The following is a 19,825-nucleotide window of genomic DNA, read 5'->3' on the forward strand; positions in this document are numbered from 1 at the left end:
TTGAACTGTGGCTGTTTTTCAGGTCAGGAGCCTTCTGGTACTTTTGCTCTATTTCTTGCTTTGCATTTAAAACACAGCTTGTTTTGTGCTTTGCTTGGTGTAGTACCAACTATCACAAGATGAAGCCTCTGTCTGCCAGACTGTTCACTTACAGTGGAGAATTCACTAACTTTGGAGACTCACCTGCTGCTGGGTCTGGCTTTGGACTGAAGACTAAAGTTGATAACTCACCAGTAGTGGCTACTGCTAAACTGCCTGCACAGTGCCAAGGCCTTTTCTCTTTCTCACACAGCTGGGAATAGGCAAGAAGAGATGCATAGCTGGGACAGCTGACCCCACCTGCCCAAAATATTGTGTCATGGTCAGCAGCAAGAGCTCAGGGAAGAGGAGGAAGGGAATAACTGTGGTGACAAGAAACCATCATGTATGCTTAGGCTGTGCTTTCCAGGAAGTGGCTAAATGTCTACCTTCCAATGGGAAATAGTGAATTAATCCTTATTTTCCTTTGTTTTCACACACAGCTTTTGCTTTTCTTAGAAAACTGACTTTAGCTCGATCCACAAGTTCGTGGGCTGCAGATGACCCAGCACACTAGGTCAAGAAAAATCTGAGCTAAATTGGCTGGGACTGCATGAATCAGACTCAGTGGATGAAATAAATATTTTCTTCTTTTTAGGAAAATACTTTGGATGTGCCTTCAGACAAACACTAAGTTGGACATGTAACACAGACTGTAAACACTATAGCAGAGAGTCACTCTGGGTTAGAGACAAGAGAGATTGACCATTGGAAATATTTAACTCATCTGCACTGTAGCACGTGATCATTGGTTTTGGCTTTTACCTCCTTTAAATAACGAGTCTTTGAGGCTTCTTTAATTTGTCTTTATTCTTCAGTCAAACAATATCATCACTGAATTGAAGAACGAGGTTACTGGTTGAAATACAAGTGCGGTGTGAGACAAATATGGAAGATAACACTTTGCAAATAAATTAATACAGAGTAATTGTCTTTGCATAGTTCAGAAGTGAAAAGGAGGCAGCAGTGCGCACGTGCTGTGAACTGACACACACCACCACAAAAACCCAAGTTCCTGGGCAAACTCTTGCAGCTGCAAAGAAAACAAACCAAACCAAAAAGACCCCAAACCTTAGAGAGCACTAACTATTAAAAACCAGGCAGAAAGGGAACTAATAAGCATTTTTTTTCTTTTTCATATTTTTTTTTTTTTTTTCCTTAACAGACCATGCTGCAGAAAGAGTGTTTTCTCCACAGACAGAGATGCCCTTAGATAATCTGCCTTGGCATTCCATAGCCTGTCATACCCGACTGTGATGCTCCTTTGTTGCTGCCCATCTGAAGGCCAATTACGTTCTGTCCCTGCCGAAGCTGCTCTTCTGAAAATCCTCGTCGGTTCTGCTGTGCTTTCCTGGCCAGACACACAGAAAAAAAATCAACATACATGCATACCATCATTCTGTGTCTGATCATGAAATCACACAGGGATTGTGATCATGAAAATCAATCTGAAATTGGCTCATATCCATCATAATGCAATAAGTCATTTGCACCATCCCGTGTGCTGGACAATACTGGCTAATTGCTTTCCTGCAGATAGAAGTAATGCTCTAGTCAAACCTACAGCACTTCAGACTTTCACTGTTACTCCAGAATCCCAAGGGTCTTCCCCAGAACCTGTGACAGGTAAACTATTTATGCAGTGTTACATATAAAACATAGGGACATATATCTATATCTCTATATCTCTATATCTCTATATCTCTATATCTCTGTATAAAATATAGATATATAATAGGGTTAATATGTGTTGAGCTCTATAGCTGTTAACAGCTGTAGTCCATGGGATCCATGAGACACTTACCTGTGCTGTACTATAAGTTAAAACCCATCTAGAGCAACAGTAAAAACTGCCATAATTTAAGTCAATGGAGTAAATAAAAGCTGAGTGCACCCAGAGCAGCAATGGGTCAGAGAAGGACTTGCTCATTTTTTCAGAGGGGATATTGGCTGTCTGCAGGATAGAATGTTTGCTTTGTTGCCATTTCCAGATCTCTCACCTCCTAAGCAATAGATTTTGCCCTTTGCACCTGTGTCTTAACTATATGACAGTCCTTTATCTTCTGTCAAAACACACTGACCATTTTTGTTCAGTGTCCCTGGTCTCAAAAGCCCTGTGGATCAATGAACCTTTGTTGGAGCATAAAAGGAGCCTTTTTCTCCTTGAAAATAGCACTGAAGGCCAAAGTGGCAGCTAAGAAGGATGAAAGTTTGCACTCTGCTGCCTTGCAAGAAACTGTTCATCTTGGATTCATCTTTCATTTCTACTTGGAAGGGAAAACAAGTGATTTACAATGCAGCAGGATCAGTCTGCTGCTATCAAAGGAGCCAATGAATCGGCAGAGCCCCAGACTGAGGGAAGTTTCCACCTACCAGACCCTACTCCCATGTGGGTAGAATCTATTTCCCTGCTGGATCTGTTTGTCCTGTGATCAGGTTACAGGTTACTCTGCAATATGGCATCGAGTTACAGACCCCCTTTCCTTCCCCACCCCTCCTCTAGATGAGAATACTAGATTAGGTACCTGCTGTGATTGAAATCCATCAACATGATCCTCTCTGTGAGGGTCAGATCCTGCACTGTGCTGAGAACCCTGGCTCAAGTCCAGAAAAGCATTTAAACTCTCTGCTGGGCTCAGGGTGTTCAGGACACTGCAGGAAATGAGCACACGTCCATGTGAAAGCCCAGCAAAGCAGAATGGGGACACCAGGACTGACCAGTCCTTTTCCAGGGGTCCTCAGGTGGGGAAGTACAGACTAGAGATCCCACAGCTCTTGCCAGAAAGCTCACTGTTTTGGAAGAGGCACTCAGAAGTGCAGTGCCTGAGAAAGCAGGCTCCTCTCAGCACTGCTTAATTTCTTTTCCAGAAGACTTACACAGGCAGCAAACCACTGCCAGGATCTCCATGAGAGAATGTTTTTAGAACAACTTCTATTACCTAATTGAATCTCAGGTTCACTGTGTCTGCCTCTGTTTTAATTAAAAAAACAGGAAAGCATTCTACTGTTATTTTTCTTCCTAGAATTTTTTGCTATGTTGACGACTGCTTCCACAGAAACTCAAAAAGTAATTAAACAGGGGGGAAAAAAAGAGAACTGCAAAGAAAAAAAATAAAAGGATAGCCTAAAGGATAGCCTGGATATGCTAATAAAAGTTGATTATATATATAGCTCAGATCATATAGATTTTTACCATCATAAGTCCCACATTTAGTATATGGTAGTCATACAGATAACCTGTACAATATTTGTTTATAGGTGGGTGGAAATGGCCTTAATTGGTACTAAGAAAAGAGGTGAAGGCAAATCTACTCACCCACCATATCTCATGCTGTGTCAAGTTCTGTTTGGCCTGTCTGGCATCACTCTTATCTAAAACCAGATCTGTCAAATTTTTGTGCCAGCTTCACACCAGTGCTTGTGTTTGCCCAGGATAACAAAGAGCTATGGATCCATGAACCTTGCTAGGGCATGCAAGGAAGGGGCATCAGTCTGATGGCACTGGGGATGTGAGACACTGGCAATGCAAAGTTAAATGGCTTAGCCCAAGTGTGGCATTATCCTAATCACTGCAGATCCCTGCACGGATACTCTTGTGCTGTTTGACATTGCTGTCTCAATTCAACTTAAGGGGATTAAGAGTCAGCCTGGAAGCCCTGAATTATTAGTAACACTGGGTGGCAGTGAGGAGGTTTGGTCTGCCCAAAGGGATAGGGAAGCTCAGAAAACAACTCCTGACTGGCAACATGCTCTAACACCAGTTTTCCTTAAGGCAGCAGCTATAACATGATATTTCACAGGGACTGCAATAGATAGGGGCTGGCTATCCAAGCAGCACAGGCTGGACAGACAGCTAGAAGAGAAGGGAGGTGATCACATCTTCATCCATGCCAACAAAAACTGTTCCCACCCACAATTAAAAGTCCAGATGAAAATTAATTTTTCCATATGGGACTTTGTTTTAGTTACACAAAACAAATAAGTATGTCTGGGTCATAGTGATTTCATGTCTGGTTTATATTAAAGAATGCAACTGGATTTGAAATCAATTTTAAACCTAATTATATTCCATAAATACAAATCTATTTGTGCAGCGTATTAAGTTAATGCAACCTGACTTCATAAAAAGAATACATAGGAGTTTGCATTTATTCACCTAAAATTCAAATCTCAGATTCAGTTTAACCAGCTCAGGGTTTAAGACAAACAGAGTGAAGTTTGCTTTATTTTTGCTGAGCCTCACCTGGACATCAGAAAATTCAAGTAAAGAGAATTCAAGCAGTCAGCACTCTTTGCTAACCTGCCTTTGACATTTCTGTGTAAGAGATACTCTTGGATGGCAGAAACTCATGTCAATAATATGCCTGTGGGGCAGGAGAGCAACTGTGGGAGGATTTCCTTTTCTTCCTGTTCCTGCTTTACAGCCTCCCTAGCCAAAACAAATGGAGTTTCAGAGCAAATATACAGCTTTGCCAAGACAGAGAATTCTTCACAGGTAAGTGGTGCTCCCCAAGAAAGAAGAAGCCTAGGAAATGAAATCATTTTTGGTTTGATGAAAAAAGTAAAGAGACTTCATGCTTTCCCCTTGCTCAGTGGAGGAGTCACTACTTGGGGGTTCACAGACATCCTTAACAGCCTTGTCTTCATTATTCTTTCTGTCTGATGTGAGAGAGCAAACCTGATGACAAATGTGCACTTTCCCTGCTTCCCTTCTCCAGCCTCCAGAGAGAAAAACCTCCCTGTTACAAGGAAACTTGGGAGATAGTCTCCCCTTCCTTTCCCAGTAAATTTCCTTAAAGCCTAAAGGCAGATATTACCAGCTTCCCAGGGAAGACAGCTCTGGGCAGCTGAGCCCTGGCCTTTACCTGTGGAACCAGGAGGGATCTCCTTTGTAGCAGCCATCATCCTTGGTGACTGCCAAGCTGCCCAAAGCCATTAAGGTTCTCTGCACTGCTGCCATGTCCTTCCCTAGAAAGCCAGACAGTGGAATTAACACAGGAAATCCTTGCACAACATAGAGCTTGGCACACTGAAAAACAGTTTTATCCAATGTATTAACTGACTCCCTCAGGTCCCTGAGGATGTGCATTAATAGAATTATAAATGCTATCTTACCATTGCTGAAATGAAAGTATTGACATGCAAGAGCTTATTAAAAGTCAACAAAGGGATGGAGTTAAAGCAAACCTTAATTTTTCAGACATTTCTAGGTTTCCAGGCCTTTGATTATTTTAATGCCTTTCTTCTTACCATTTTAAATCTATAAATCCCTTTGACAAAATTTTCTCCTGAGGAGAGATTACTTTGGTATACAAATAGTGGTAATATACACAGTAAAATGTGGCTGAAGGGAGAATAGTGTGTTAAATAACAGTTCTGTGTCTCAGTTTATTAAGAATAAGCTTGATTCCTGTGCTAACAGAGCACACAGCAGTTCTGGGAGCTCCTGTGCAGATAAATTTTATTAGTCCTTCCCAAATTAACCATCGAAGCACCACCCTAAACCTTCCTATGTACTATGATGCTATTCAGTTTCATACCTTTAATTTTTCCATTTGGTCCACTATTTTTCCACACTCTCCATGTACTCTCTTACTTCTCTCCTCATTTCAAAAAGGGCTTGTCTCATCTTTAGCCAAGTAAAAGTTCCATAACTCATTACCCAGTCCAGACATGCTACCTTTTGGAATACTTTCTAGCAAAAATAAGTTGCAGCAGGTATTTCCCATTGTGTGAGGTGGCAAGTTATTGGAAATCTGCCTTTTCTTCTCCCTTATGAGGTCCTTCCATAAGCATTTCTATTGCTCCCCACCCCTCTTTCATTCCAGTTCTTCCTCTTTCCTAAAGAAAGATCTGATTCTGGTTCTCCAGATGTGAAAACAAGCAATTCAGAAAAAAGGAGACACCGGAGACAGGATGATAACAGAATTCAGAAATACCTTCAGTGAACCAACATTAATGAACATGACTGTAGATGAGCTGGAATGCAGAGGGAAGGGAGCAGTGCACACTCTGTTTATGTAGTGCATCACCCTGATTACAGGCAGATGCAGTCCAGGGCTCTGTCACAGTGGCTGAAGTGAGGACAGCACACTAAAGCTGAAAAAATCTATCAGCTTCCAACTGTGCCTGTCATACAGACTACTGAAGTTTATAAAAATCCTGCCTGCAGGGGACCATTTGCTCAGAAAAGAAATTGTCAGCCCTCCAGAACGGATGTATTTTACATTCTGTATTTTACATTTTACTGCATTTAAGGCAAAGAGCATCAGACAGGGTCCCTGCTCCTGCAGAGCCGACATCCCCAGGCTCACATCCCCAGGAGGAGCACGAGCAGGAGCCTCAGACTGCCTGGAGCAGCAGATGTACCATATGCTGTAACAGATGCCACATACAGCGTCCTTGGGATGCCTCCCATACAACAGGAGTGCAGAGACTGCCTGGGATGAAAGGAGATGAGGAGAAGGATTTAAAAGTGAATCAGCTGAATAATGACGGCAAGCAAAGGGAAAAAAGGGAAAGGAACAAAAGGCAGGCAGTGAAATATGATGATCAGCCTGGCAGAGCCATCTGGCAGCCCCCCCACGCTCTGTGCTCTGCTTTATTTGTCAGGACGAGGGGGAGATGCTGCAGGGGGAAAACTGAGTGAGTGGGAGCTGAATGACACGTGACAAAACAAAGAGCAGAGACTCCTTGCTGCATGTCAGGAGTGCTGTGGGTGAGGGAAAACCTGGATCCAAGTGGTCTCGTGTCACTTGCCCTTTCCCAGCAAAGGATACAAAGGGCTGGATGGTCAGCATTAATTAAAAAAAAAAATAGGGAAAAAAATTAAATTTCCAGTGCAGTCACCTGACAGAAGGGATCATAGACCTTCCCTAGAGCTGGGTTTGACTCTGGTATTGCAGCAAATTGTAGTCAGTGCCTTCCTTCAGCTCCAGTACTTGTTTATTGACTGCCATATGGGCCGCCCACCTGGCCACAGCTTCAGCCTCTCTGCAGGGACCCACACTGATGACACCCCTGCATCTGTGTCCTCTGCAGTGTGCTTTGAATAGCACAGCCTTGTACAGGAACTTGGCACTGCTCTTAAGGAGGAAAGGGTCTGCTCACTTCTTGTGCTAAGCCTTTCTCTTCAGGGGAAACCTATCTGGAAGGAGAAGGTTCAAATACAAAGATGGAGAACTGCTCTGCAGAGTACTCCTGAAATGCTGTTTTGTAAATGTTGAACAAATACCCAGTGGTGCAGCTGCCTCTTGCCTGCCTGGAAATACATCAAGGAGGGATCTGTAAACATGTCTTGGGTGTGGATCAGGGAAAGCTGCTCAGCACAGTACATTTATGTAAGAGAGGTGATACCTCCCCTGGATCAAGAAGCCACAGAGATGAAGAAAATGCAACAGATGGACTGAGTGAGTTTGAAACAGCCAACAGCAGATCATATCCTAAAACATTTTCATTAATCATTGCTGATAATTTCAAAGCAAAAGCTCATAGAAAACAATTAGTGCCAGGAGAAAGCTGTTTGTCAGTCACACACTTTTCTTTCCCTATAAACATACACTGACATCTCTCTTTCTAAAGAGATGATGGTGTGAAGTGCAGGAGTGCTGCAATTATGACACAGTGAAAAAGAGACTGTCCCTTCTGCCCAGCTAATGCACCCCTATTCAGAGAATTCAGCCCCAAAGCAGCACAGATGCCAGAGGTCAGAGTTATGGTGAGACACAAAGAGCTCTCACTGCTGTGGAGACATACTGTTTCATCCCAGCACTGAAATGAGCAGCAGGAAGGATGGAAAGGGAGTGGGAAAGTGAGGAGTCACAGATTAGCTTTGGGAAGTCTTAAAATAACAGTGAAGAAAATCCCTGTATGTCTTCCCCCTAGGTTGCAAGTTGTGTTTTGACTTCCTGTCTTCTGGAAGTTACTATCTTTTCACCTTATATGTTGAGAAAAGTGGTGAGTGAAAGGAAATTAGGAGTCAGCCACTAGCATTAAGAGCATTTTGTCTTCAAAGCAAGTCCTTTTCTTCATAAGGATCAATGTACCCTATTTTCATATGCATGGTGGGAAGCAATCATGAATTGCAAAAGACTGCAAAGAACAACATCTGAAATGAGTGATTATCATTCCTTACAAGATAGATGGGGCTTCTATCTCAACAGCCTGCTAGGCTGAGGGGTGGGAAGGTGCTCCTTCAGGGAAGTGAAGACATGTAAAGATAGATTGCATAAACCACTAAAGACTGAACTGGAATAAACAATCCTGCCCTGTATGGATTTGTCAAGCAAATCTGGCACTCAGACATTTACAGATCCCAGTAACTCCAGCTGTCTGTATGTCCTTTCCCTCTAACCCATTCATGAAGAGCTCCCTGGTCCTTCATTTCTGCAGCTGACCTTCAGAGGAGTGATCTCTTCCACATATATCCCCAGTGCCTGTGAAAACACACCCCACTATTCTCTCTCGATGTGTACTCCTACACAAACTATGCTGGCCAGCTTTCTCAGTGGATTGTTTCCTCTTTCCACTGTTTGATTCTCATTTTTGACCCTTTCCTATGTCCTTTTACTACTCTGCAGCTGTCTTTGCTCTGAGCACTCAGCCAAAGCACTGCATCACCTTGTCCAGGGAGATGCAGGATCCACAGCCTGTTTGGTTGGAGCACCAGGATGGGATGTGCCACCACAGAAGTGGGCAAAACCAGCCCCAGGAATGCACAAATGACTCAGCTCTTCAGCAACTAGAAACAAGCAGTTTCCATTCTGAGCCTGGGATGGAGACAGACTTCACCTGTCTCACTGTAAAACCACAGGAGTTTTTTTGCTGTTGCCATAGTGACCTCTCCTAAAAGACTGTCTCCTTAGAGAAGCTCAGCTAACATGGCATTAAGCAGTGAGTTTTCTTTCTCACTAGTCATAAATGAACCCTCATAAGATTCACAGAGGCATATATGCTCCTGGGAATGCATCTCTTGGCTCCAATTTAAGCTTTGCTTACATTTTGAAGATTGCAATAAAATTTTGTAATCAGAAAATCAGGATTTCCCATGTTTTTACTAGGAGCTATTTACTTTTATATAATTTGCAGACAGAACAGTTGTTTTATTAGATCTGTGAATTTCTATCAGAAATGATGGGGTTTTGGATAACACATGAGCTTGGAAAGGTTCTGTTATGCCCTCAGGGTAATATAAATCCCTCAGAGGAAATAATGCAGCACTGGAAGGACATGGTAATGAGGTAAGGCAAACAGAAACAAAAGATAATTACATTAGAGAATATGCCTAGACAAAATGCACATCAAAGCAAAGTAAAATGAAGACTGTAAACTGACTTTCCGTTTATTTTTACCTTCCCATAAATCCACTGTCTGGAAAATATCTGTCGTTCTTACTCCGTAGATTTCAGCAGCTTTTAAGAACTGAGAAATTTGTTCCATCTGCTTGAAAGCCATTTTTGATTCAGAGATCTTTGCAATAGGCTCATTTCCCTTTGGATGCAAACTGTTTATTAACTTGCATAACAGCTGAGAGATAAAGACAGAAACAAAATTAGAAAGCAGGCACCAAACTAAATGGCAATTTCTGCACATGAAATGATGCTGCATAATGCTTTTGACCTGGCCAGGGACATAATTTCTTCAGTGAAAAACAAAAAAAAGTGAATTGATAATAATCAAAGTATATTAGAAAAGCATTAAATCTTTCATTAACTGAGGCAAAAGCCTAACCATAGAAATCCTAATCTGCTAGAAACAACAAAGCAATCACTGGTGAGGTTATATAACAACTGACAGAGAAAAAGCCTCATGCCCAAGCCAAAAAATAAGCAATGTCAATTGAAATGTTGTTAAAGTCACTTTGGCAGGGATTCAATGATTAGCATAGTCTTACAGCCACTGCAAACAGCAGCATCTGCCTGTTGTTCAACAAACCAATGGAATTCAATGTTTTAGCTACAGAATTATTCCCAAGAAGACAGTTATGACACAATCCTCTCCTTCAAATTTGCTGTATCTCTTTGCCTTTCCTTGTCAACACTGATTATTTCTTTAAGATAAAAGTATAATTATCAGTTAAAAAAAGATCTCATTTAACTGAATGAGGAAAAAAATGCTGAAGGAATGAGTCATGCTTATATATAAAACATGCATGACTCATAAGAATCATAAATATTGTACTGATCTCAGAGCACTAGTAGAATAATTTATCTTCTGAGATTAAGACTCTTGGTCAAAAGGAAATAACTCTGATGCTAAGACATAAATTTTTGCACTGACCAAGAGCTCTGACCAATTTATCTAAATGAAGGCAGAACACAGGGGCACTGTGATATAAAAATACAGAAGAGTGCAATTGGACAAAACACTTACTGTTCCATCCATCAGCCAGGTCTGGAAATGTTGCCTTCCAGGAGGAGGGTGCTCTATCTGCTCTCCACACTGTACAATAATCCAGTTCACCAGCCTAGACTCTAATTCCGGGTCATATTTCTGTTCAATCTTCTCCTGAACTTCTCGGCTTAAGCCATAGCTTGGTCCTCTGTTAGCCATCTCTGCAAACAAGGGAGAACTAACTTAGTGGGCAGAGTCCCAGTCTGCACCTCTGAAGTATGCACAGGAAAATTAAAGGATAAAAGAGTGAGCAGCCTGCCCTAAATGTTAAACAGTTGAACAGATGTTCATCAACACTGAAAGTAACTGTATGGCACTGGGTTATAGCTCCACAGAACAGGGGAGGGATCAATGAGGGAATATCCTTTTCCAAAAGCACAAATCAGCTACAACATCTTTTTCAAAAGGAAGGAAAAACCAGCAGTCCCCCCTGACCAACCACAAAAACAGAAGAAAAGCAAGATTTAAAACACAGTAGGTTTTAAAGAGAGACTTCTGCTATGTTTACAGAGAATACAATAGGGTTGTCAGATCAACATTACAGCTGCCTGCAAATCCAAAAGCACTTTAAAATTGCCTACCTAATACTTGCTAATAAGCAGAAGGTTGTGCATGGAGCTTAAGCAATCCGATTACAGATGCAGTCAGTGTCTTCCTCAGCAGAGATGCAAGGATGGATACCCAGAGATCAGCACGCTGAAAAGCCAAGATGAATTCAGGAGCCGAAGGCTGCCACAATGCCCTGCTGCTGCTGCAGCATGGTGGTTTGAAGAGCAGTGTATTGATTTGATTTTCCTCACATATGAGGAGGGTCAGAGCAGGGGCGTTGCTAAGAGCCATTAAAGAGACCTGCCTCCTCAGTCACAGCCCAGGGATCCTGTTTGTCTCGCCCATCTGTGCTCTGTTTTCATGCATCTTTCCTCAGCCTTGCGCTGCTCACCCCACCGGCTCAGATTTACTCCACCTAGTCTGCATCAACCCAAACTGCACCAAGCATCTAGTGACAGGCAGAAACATAAACAGAGGCACTCTGTAAATGAAGGTGACAGAAAGCACCACATATCTAGTTTATTTTTAATCATAAACCAGAAACAGACCTTTTCTCTCCCTGTTCTGCATCTTGATAACAGGCTGAGTGTGACAAATAATTTCTCCTCTTTCCTGTTCAAATAATGATGAAAAGTTTGAACAAGGAGACAATAGGATGAAAAGTGAAGGAAGAGAAGGCAGGCAGTAAAATATTATTATCACCTTCTCATCAGTATATAATAGGCTATCAAATAGTAGAATGGTATCCTGAAAAGCAAACCACTGAAAACAAGGGGAAACCACTGAAAACTAGCAAACCTACTATAAAGCACAAGGATTTTACTTTCTGCTGCTAGGAATCAGCTAACCTCCAGGGATAGGAAGGGAGCTATGCCCATGTACAGCTGTTTAAATTCTGATTATACCACTCATACAATGTGGAAGGCGAGAAAAGAGTTAAGACGAGACTTTTCTTGTGGTCTGATTTAATCCTATATTAAATAAAACCACCTTGCTTCTTTCTGAGTTACACAAGACTTTGTCCAATATCTTTGATTCATGCTGCATTATCCAGCCTGGTATGAAACATTTTCCTTAGACAAATGATTAATGTTCAGCTTGATATGCAATCAGGTTGATAAACAAGATGGACACACAATCAGTTTGACCAACAAAAGTCCTTCTGCTGTATTTGGAAAGGTAGAAAAAAAGGGGGAAAGCAATACAGTTCCTTGAATATCTGTTTCATAATGGGCTCTTCACCCATTACTTTCTCATTTTAAGATTCAGAATTCTCAGACTTAGACTGCTTCTGATGCTGCTGGGCTTGAACAGACTCAAGAGATGAAAAATTTAATAGATGACCTAATTCCTTGTTGTCCTCCACAGGCATTTCATCTAGTGCTTTCTCCTCTCTGGACTGGTAGTTTTAAACCCCTGTGAAGCAGCTGATTACATAACTCAGAGCATGCTACGTGACAGGGCCACCACTTGAGCACTTTCCATCTCAGTGAGCACGGGCTGAAGGCACAGCAGGAACCAAGGCTGTGCCTCTCCAGCCTGGAGACCAGAGGAGGAACAGGCTGCAGCTGCAGCAGGGAGAGGCACAATATGAATTTGACATCCTTTCCCTTCAAGCAGCTCTTCAGGGCTGGGCTTCACACCCTTAGGCCAGTCCCACAACCAATAAGCTTTATTTTGCACTTTTTGTGCTCTTCTGTTTAGAATGAAGCTACCTAGGGTGCCTGGCTGTTTCTGGTCACACCAAGGGGCTCAGTGCTCACTGGCAACAAGATTTCACTAAAGTCACCCACCTTTGCATCAGCCTCAGCCTCTGTTTCCTAACTTGGGGGCAGCATGAGTAATTGAACTCTCCTAATTCAGAGCAGAGGTTTCTCCCTTCACAGAGGTTGGCTATGCAACCTGTTCTCAAGGGATGGTTCCACACTGGGAAAGCTGGAAAGCTTGTCCATCAATATCAATTTTTAATAAGGCTTTGAAAAACTGGGAAACTGCAGAGGATTGGAAAATTACCAGCTGCCCACCAACATTTTCCAAAGTACCACTAAACAAATAATACACCTGCTTTCTGTGCCATCAATCATGGGGAAAACAATGGAATATTCTTTTTTTAAGTGATAATGTTGATGCAATTTACTAAATGCTCTGTAATGTATTAGAGCTGGCTGCTCTGTGACATGTTGATTAGGGAACTAAACCAATTCTGAAACAACATGACACATTAGAGAGATTAAAGCTGCCTAACTAGCAGATCCTGTAATATGACTGTAACTGAAAAAATCATTAATGATGGTGCATATTTTGTTCAGTTTGGACAAGAGTATGTTCCCACGCCTGAACTATTTAATGGTATTAGTAAGTCACAAAAAACCCTCCAGGCTCCTATGAAGATCCTGGTTCATGTGAGTAAGCAAAAAAGATAAAGAAACCTCCTTGAAAGCAGACAAAAACTGTCTTATTGCAGTCAACGTCCAGCCATCATTGAAAAAGTACTTTTAAGGATGTAGCACTCTGTCCTATGACAAAACAGATATTAAAAAAAAAAAAAAAAAAAAAAAAGAAAGCAGAGGACAATGAAGATGTTGGGTAAGACAATGTGATTGAAGGGCTTGGTTGAATAAAATGTGGGAGGTGTACCAACAATAGTGGGAAGGAATATCATATCCAGTTCTGACAATTACTCTCCATAAAAAGGAGTGGAAAAATAAAGTAAATTTAAAAGTGATTCCAGTAACTAGAGGATTGAAACTTAGAGTTTATGCAGCAATCACATCAGAAAATTACCTGTTTATCTCACCAAAACAAAAAAAGAGTTAAGGAATGGCAAGCACATGCACCTACAAGTTAAAGAAAAACTGAAGAGGTTCAAGTTCCTTATGTCAGACACAGGCAGATTAAAGACTGATGGTTAGAAATGTGATGTGGAAGAAAGGGGCAGGTTTGTAGCACCAAGGTACTACCATTAGAACACTTCACCTACTGCTTCTAATGGATTTTGTCCTCTTATTTTCTTGGCAACACAAGACTAGAATTTATGACTCAAAATCTATGACTAGGGCTGAAGCTTGAGTAATTGAAGTAGGATTTCATGCCTGTAAGCACCATGACTCACCTTATGCTCCCAGATAATCACAATATTATCCTATAAATTTAAAAGAAATCTCTGTAAACCTATAAACAAATGCTGTCAAAACCAACAACAAAAGTGACATTAACTAGCTCATTACCCACGTGTAGGTCCAGGGTAACTCAACAGCTTTCAGTGTCTTCCAACTAGAATACAGAAGAAAAAGTAAAACCTATCCTGCCACAGAGCAGTCATTAACCTTAGTCAGATTCACTGTTTGGCAATTCATTCCTCAGCAAGAGCCTGGTATTTCAGCTATCCCAAGCATGATCTTACTAAGTATGGTGGGTTGAATCCCCAACACACAAAGCTATCCAGCAATAATTGTGAAGTCCAGGCTCAATTTCCCACTGATAGGCCACTGTACAATAATGGACTTTTCATTATTAAGTTAAAAAAAACCCAAACAACCAAAACAAAAAGAGGGACTTTTCCAAACTTTAAGTTAATAGCATGTCCCTTCAAAAGGAAACATCCAAAGAGCTGCTCAAAGATCCTCCCTGCATCAATGTCTATGTGTGATGTTTTTCTAGAGTTGCAGAGAGGATGCTCAGGTTCAGTACAAGCTCAGTTCAAGTACAGGGCCTTTTTCTGGGAGCTTCAAGGCAGGAAAGTGCTCTGCAGAGCCTTGGTTTTATGCATGGCCTAGCTCTGCTGTAAGATACCTGCAGATGTTCTACACAAGAGAAGTAGTCAGACTAGGGGGGAAAGGTAATATTGGAATATTGCCCTCTTTTTAACTGCAAAATCAAGTGGAAGATCTATCAGAACCAGGGCACAACATGAACTTCAGAAATTCTAACTTCCCCATTGCTTTGAAATCTGCAATCTAGAGATCCTCAAAGACAGAAAGTGCCAACTTAAGCAAGTGTCTTCTACCTGCAAAAAGGTTTCTTTGCCAGCTCTGAAGATGTTACACCCCAACCAAGTGCATACTTGGAAGACATGAAATTTGGGTTTAAAAGAAAAGTAATTCAGGAAAGAAGGACATCCCTATTTGTGTGGCAAAAGAGAATGCACCAATACTCCAGCCTGCAGAACAAGGCAGCTCCTAAGGCTGCCATGAGCAGGAGCATTTCTGGAGTCTTTTTTTCTGGAGTTTTTGTAAAAAACTCCTTACAAGCAGCTTGCCAGCAGAAACAGTTACCACTCAGCACTGGAAGTCAATTCCTGTGGACATAATTATCAGCATTCCCAGTATTCAAGATGACCTTGGAGGTAAATTGTGCATTTGAATTCTCAAGTTTTGAGCTGGATTAACAGATTCCTTTGAAAAAAACCTAGTTTCATATTGATTGCTTACCTGTCCCTATTTAAAACAGTGCCTCCTAAGAACTACTTCGGTTTGAAAATTATACATTGCAATGCACATTCACAGTAGAACAGAAAGGAATTAACATCTTTATTTCACTGAAACAAATCAAAACAGACAGCAAAATTTACAAACAAAACCCCTCTAAAGGATCAAATCCTTTATCTACATAAATGCTGCTTCTTATGGTTAGGGATTTAGCTTTATAGCTCACATTTGCTTTGTGACTGTAGCATCTCATCTCTCTTCAATATATATTTGCCTAGAACAGAAAAATGTTACAGCCTTGGTCACTAAATGTGTAAATCTAAATTACAGGATTTACTGCAGTCTGGTTGTAGGCTTGACCTTGCATTTATCTTTCAAGTCCTGCATATGTATGTTATGTGGTCCAGTGCTTCTTTTCCATTAAAGAGAAATGGGCATCCTCCATATGATGCAATAATTGCTGCTCACAGACTGACACATTTTCAATCTGCTACAGTCTCTTGGTTTGTGTCTGACAAGGAGCTTTTTCAAGATCTACTGTCCCAAGTACTAGCCCATTCTGGCCATAACTTTCAAGCCATAACCAGTTAAACCCCAAACCTGAGGATTTTTATAAGGACAAGCTGTGATCCTAGGCAGCCTTCAGGGAGTGCTTTCCCCAGGCTGCAGTGTGTGCAGCCCACCTGCATCACTCCAACCCCTAAGTGTGCTACTGTCCAGCAGGCCTTTGCCAGTGACACAAGCACCTGCTCCCACCCCAGCAGGCAGCAGTGACCTTCTCATGTTGCCACGTGGGAGGCAAGTGGACAGCATGGTGCAGATCAGAAGGCCCAAAAAGAACACAGCCTTTCACGTGCTAGCCTAGAAACACGTCAAATATGTATTTTAATTTCAGAACCAAATGACTGGAAGTTTTTGGAGCTGTCATTTGCTTTTCCTTCCAAATATAAATGCAGAGCTGCCTGAAGCTCCTTGCCAGATACAAACCAAGAGACTGCAGCAGATTGAAAATGTGTCTACCTGTGAGCTGCAATTATTGCATCATATGCCTATTTCTCTTTAATGGAAAAGAAGCACTGGACCACATAACATACATATGCAGGACTTGAAAGATAAATACAAGGTCAAGCCTACAACCAGACTGCAGTAAGTCCTGTAATTTAGATTTATACATTACGTGACCAAAGCTGTAGCATTCTTCTGTTCTAGGCAAATATATATTGAAGAGAGATGAGGTGCTACAGTCACAAAGCAAATGTGAGCTACAAAAATTGACCAACAAGCAGTAAATCTATGAGCAGTGCATTTGTGACCTTCATCTCTGTCTCTCTTTCCCAACAGTAAAATCTTCCCTTAGAAAATACCTGTCAGGAGCAAAATGCCATGGACAGTGGCATTAAAACCTCATGCTCAGCAAGCTGGCTGCTATCCAATGTAATGGCTGAGTTCCCTCTGCCTTCCTGCCCCTGATGGGCTCGAGAACAAACTTAGAAGAGTGAGAGTGCACACTGATGTTTGGTATTTCTGTCTGCATTCCTTACACAGCTGATGAATTTTCACCAAGCCTTGGTGAAATTTTACATTCCTAAACATCTTAATGAATTTGGTCCTCAACACAAAGCAGAGGGTTGCTCATCTCAAAGACAGTTCAAACACAGAACCCTCTTCTATTTCCCCAGAAGCCTTCAGTATAACATAACTTCTCAGAACTTAAGAAAACCTAAAAAAATGTGAAAGGGTAAGGTAGGTCTCTTTGTACCATCAAAATTGAGTAGCTTAGAAAACACGTTCAAATCTCATTATTCCCCAGGACATGATTTTCTTTCCCACTTGTTTGGGTTTTTTCCTGCCATAGAGGAAAAGGAAATTACAAACACAAACCTAATGTAGAAACTCTTGACCACATCACTGGTTCAAAAAATGTTGCAACTCTGTATTGAAGCACTGAAGATACTGGAGCAGCTGCAGACACGTCACCAGTTGAGTTCTCCTCTCTAAGCACGTTTTAATTTGATATGAGAAGTATGATACCATCAATCTTTTCGCCCCATTGAATAACAGCGTGTCCTAGAGAGCATGTAACCAAAATTAACATAAAAATGAAACAGCAGGGGGTGGTTTTTCTAAGGCCTATCTAGCCAGGCTTTTTTTGTGAACACTGCCTTGTTTGCATTTAGTGTTGATGCAAGAGAAAACAGCTTAGCTAAACTGAAACTACATGAAACATTTAACACCAATTAAGTTAAAAAATCCCCCAAAACCAAAAAACTCAAACCAGATGGTGTGTAATACAAACCCAAGCAAGAGAAGAGACAAAACAAGATAAAAATACATGTATCTAAAACTGTGTAAGTACAGCTCGGTATCAGAATAAGAGCACTTGTTTATTAGGAAACAAGTTGAATGAACTTTAGAAACTGATTATTTCATGCAAATCAAGCAAATTGTTGAGGAAATGTGTCATATATTCACAAAATATACTTTGCATTTGTCAACAAATCAGCAAGTCTGTTAAAAAAAAAACCCAAACCAGAACACAATTAATTACAAAATCTGCATCATGCAGAGCTTTCTAAGTGTGTAATATCTTATTTAAAACAGTATCTCTACAGAGGACTGAAATACTAGCTTTAAAACATGACTAACACTGAAAATAATTACTATGTAGGCATCTACTGGCAAAGAAAAAAGCAATGCCCCAAGCATTAATGCAGAGGACAAAACAGTACCAATTTGGAATGACACTGTAATATGTGAATATCCCATTATTTCAGATTGTCAGAACTTCCTGGTGGGTCAACAGCTGCTCAGAGGTAGGATGTAAACCTCCCTAGTTATCACTGTCCCTTCTTTCAGGCATCCAAACATTCCATGTTGCCAACAGTCACAACTCTGGTAATTTCCAGCATGAACACAGGGAAAATGTTTATGCTTGCAAAGATAAATATCAATTGAACTACCACAGGAAAGTCAGAGAAAAAAGGTCTGTCTGCACAAGGTCCACCTCAGAGAAAGTTCTTCATATTTAAGCAAACCAGATTTACAAAAATAAAAAGTGAGCACAGGGAGGACACTAGCATTCCCTGAATTTCAAAACACTACCTGGAATACTGTCTTTATGAAAAAATTATCATCTCTGCCATTGCATTTAGGCCATATAACAAACTTTGGGTGTACCTGTACTGTAAATGCTACCAGTGATCTCCATTTAGCCAGCAGAGAATGAAAACAGAACTACAAAATAAGTGGCAGCAAAAATCCCTTCCCTAGGATTGTTTTCAGTAATGCTGTGGTTTCAGCAACCAATGCTGCAGTTTTGTATTCCCAACAATTGTGCCAACTCTGTTATACTGAATTCTCCTACCTCATGTTATTACAGCAGAATAATGGAGGGGGGAACAACACAAAACACCAACAGCAAACAAGGAAAAAATCCTCCTGAACACTATTTACACAACTGCTCCACTTCACATTCATTTTCATCTATCTTGCCCTAAGGCACTGTAACAGACACCTTACCTGTAAAATATCAATTATTTAATAAAGGCTAACGTGAAGCACAAATACAATAAACTCTTTCATGAGGAATACGCAGCTACAGCTTATGCAGGCACACAAAGCCTTTTCCTTGTCTGAAGTATTAAATTGAATCTTTGCAGGTATAACTCCCTATTAAAAAAAAAAGGCTCAAAACTTTTCAGTCACTCAAGTGACTATAATATGTGTGAAGAAAAAGTACATCTATTAGTAAGTTTTGGCCTTAATCAGAATTAGAATTACTGCAGTCCAGTTTCAGCCTTTTCTTCCATTATGAGCTAAACCAATCTAAGATGTGACAAAAATGGATTTAAAAAAAACTATCATGGCTTAGGGCACAAAGTTTTGAAATAATTTTGATTTGGCTGAATCTTTAAAACTCGCAAAATCTGTTTTTAAGGTCCTATGAAGATGCAAGTCATACAAACACACATAAAGATGACAACTGCTTAACAGTATATAAACATGAACACAGCTCTAACTCTAGCAATGCAATCTGCATTAACTTTCTCAAAAGTTAAAAACATATTCCAGAGGTTTTAAAGCTAAAGTGAATTGCATAGTGATACAAACAGAACAGTCTATGCCAGAAATATTAGGGAAGATTTCATGAAATTCCTCAAGCAATTATCCCAACCTAGATTATCCTGAGCTGGATATAGTCTATTTATATGAGCATGTTGTGACAGAACAAGGGGGAAAATGGGCTCAAACTTAGAGGGTAGGTTTAGATCAGATTATTAGGGAAAAATTATTTACTGTGAGGCACTGGAATAGGTTGCCTGCAGGAGCTGTGGATGTCCCATCTCTGGAAATGTTCAAGGCCAGGCTGGATGGGGATC

The 19,825-nt window shown here is 40.9% G+C and overlaps 1 protein-coding gene across 2 annotated transcripts; it reads right to left on the reverse strand.

Annotated features, from left to right (window-relative positions):
* Nucleotides 1–870: 870 nt before the first annotated feature.
* TAGLN3 (transgelin 3) lies at nt 871–11,489 on the reverse strand. Of its 2 annotated transcripts, none has more exons than XM_056504067.1 (5): nt 11,052–11,489; nt 10,450–10,631; nt 9,429–9,603; nt 4,944–5,046; nt 871–1,429 (listed from the first exon to the last, which is right to left on the reverse strand). In XM_056504067.1, the coding sequence occupies exons 2-5, from the start codon at nt 10,627–10,629 to the stop codon at nt 1,288–1,290; spliced, it is 600 nt and encodes a 199-aa protein (XP_056360042.1). In that variant the 5' UTR covers nt 10,630–10,631; nt 11,052–11,489; the 3' UTR covers nt 871–1,287. The 2 variants fall into 2 exon arrangements, with proteins under 2 accessions (XP_056360042.1, XP_056360051.1); XM_056504076.1 differs by having other exon boundaries at nt 11,152–11,447.
* Between the last annotated feature and the right edge of the window lie 8,336 nt (nt 11,490–19,825).

Source organism: Oenanthe melanoleuca, chromosome 1 (genome assembly GCF_029582105.1).
Source record: "Oenanthe melanoleuca isolate GR-GAL-2019-014 chromosome 1, OMel1.0, whole genome shotgun sequence".
Lineage (NCBI taxonomy): Eukaryota > Metazoa > Chordata > Aves > Passeriformes > Muscicapidae > Oenanthe > Oenanthe melanoleuca.

Coding starts and splice junctions, on each gene's coding strand:
- TAGLN3 (XM_056504067.1), bottom strand. CDS start 10,629: ATGGCTAACAGAGGACCAAGCTATGGCTTAAGCCGAGAAGTTCAGGAG. Junction 9,604..10,449: donor CCTGGCTGATGGATGGAACA/GTAAGTGTTTTG, acceptor TTTATCTCTCAG/CTGTTATGCAAGTTAATAAA. Junction 1,430..4,943: donor GATCCCTCCTGGTTCCACAG/GTAAAGGCCAGG, acceptor GTGTCTGGCCAG/GAAAGCACAGCAGAACCGAC.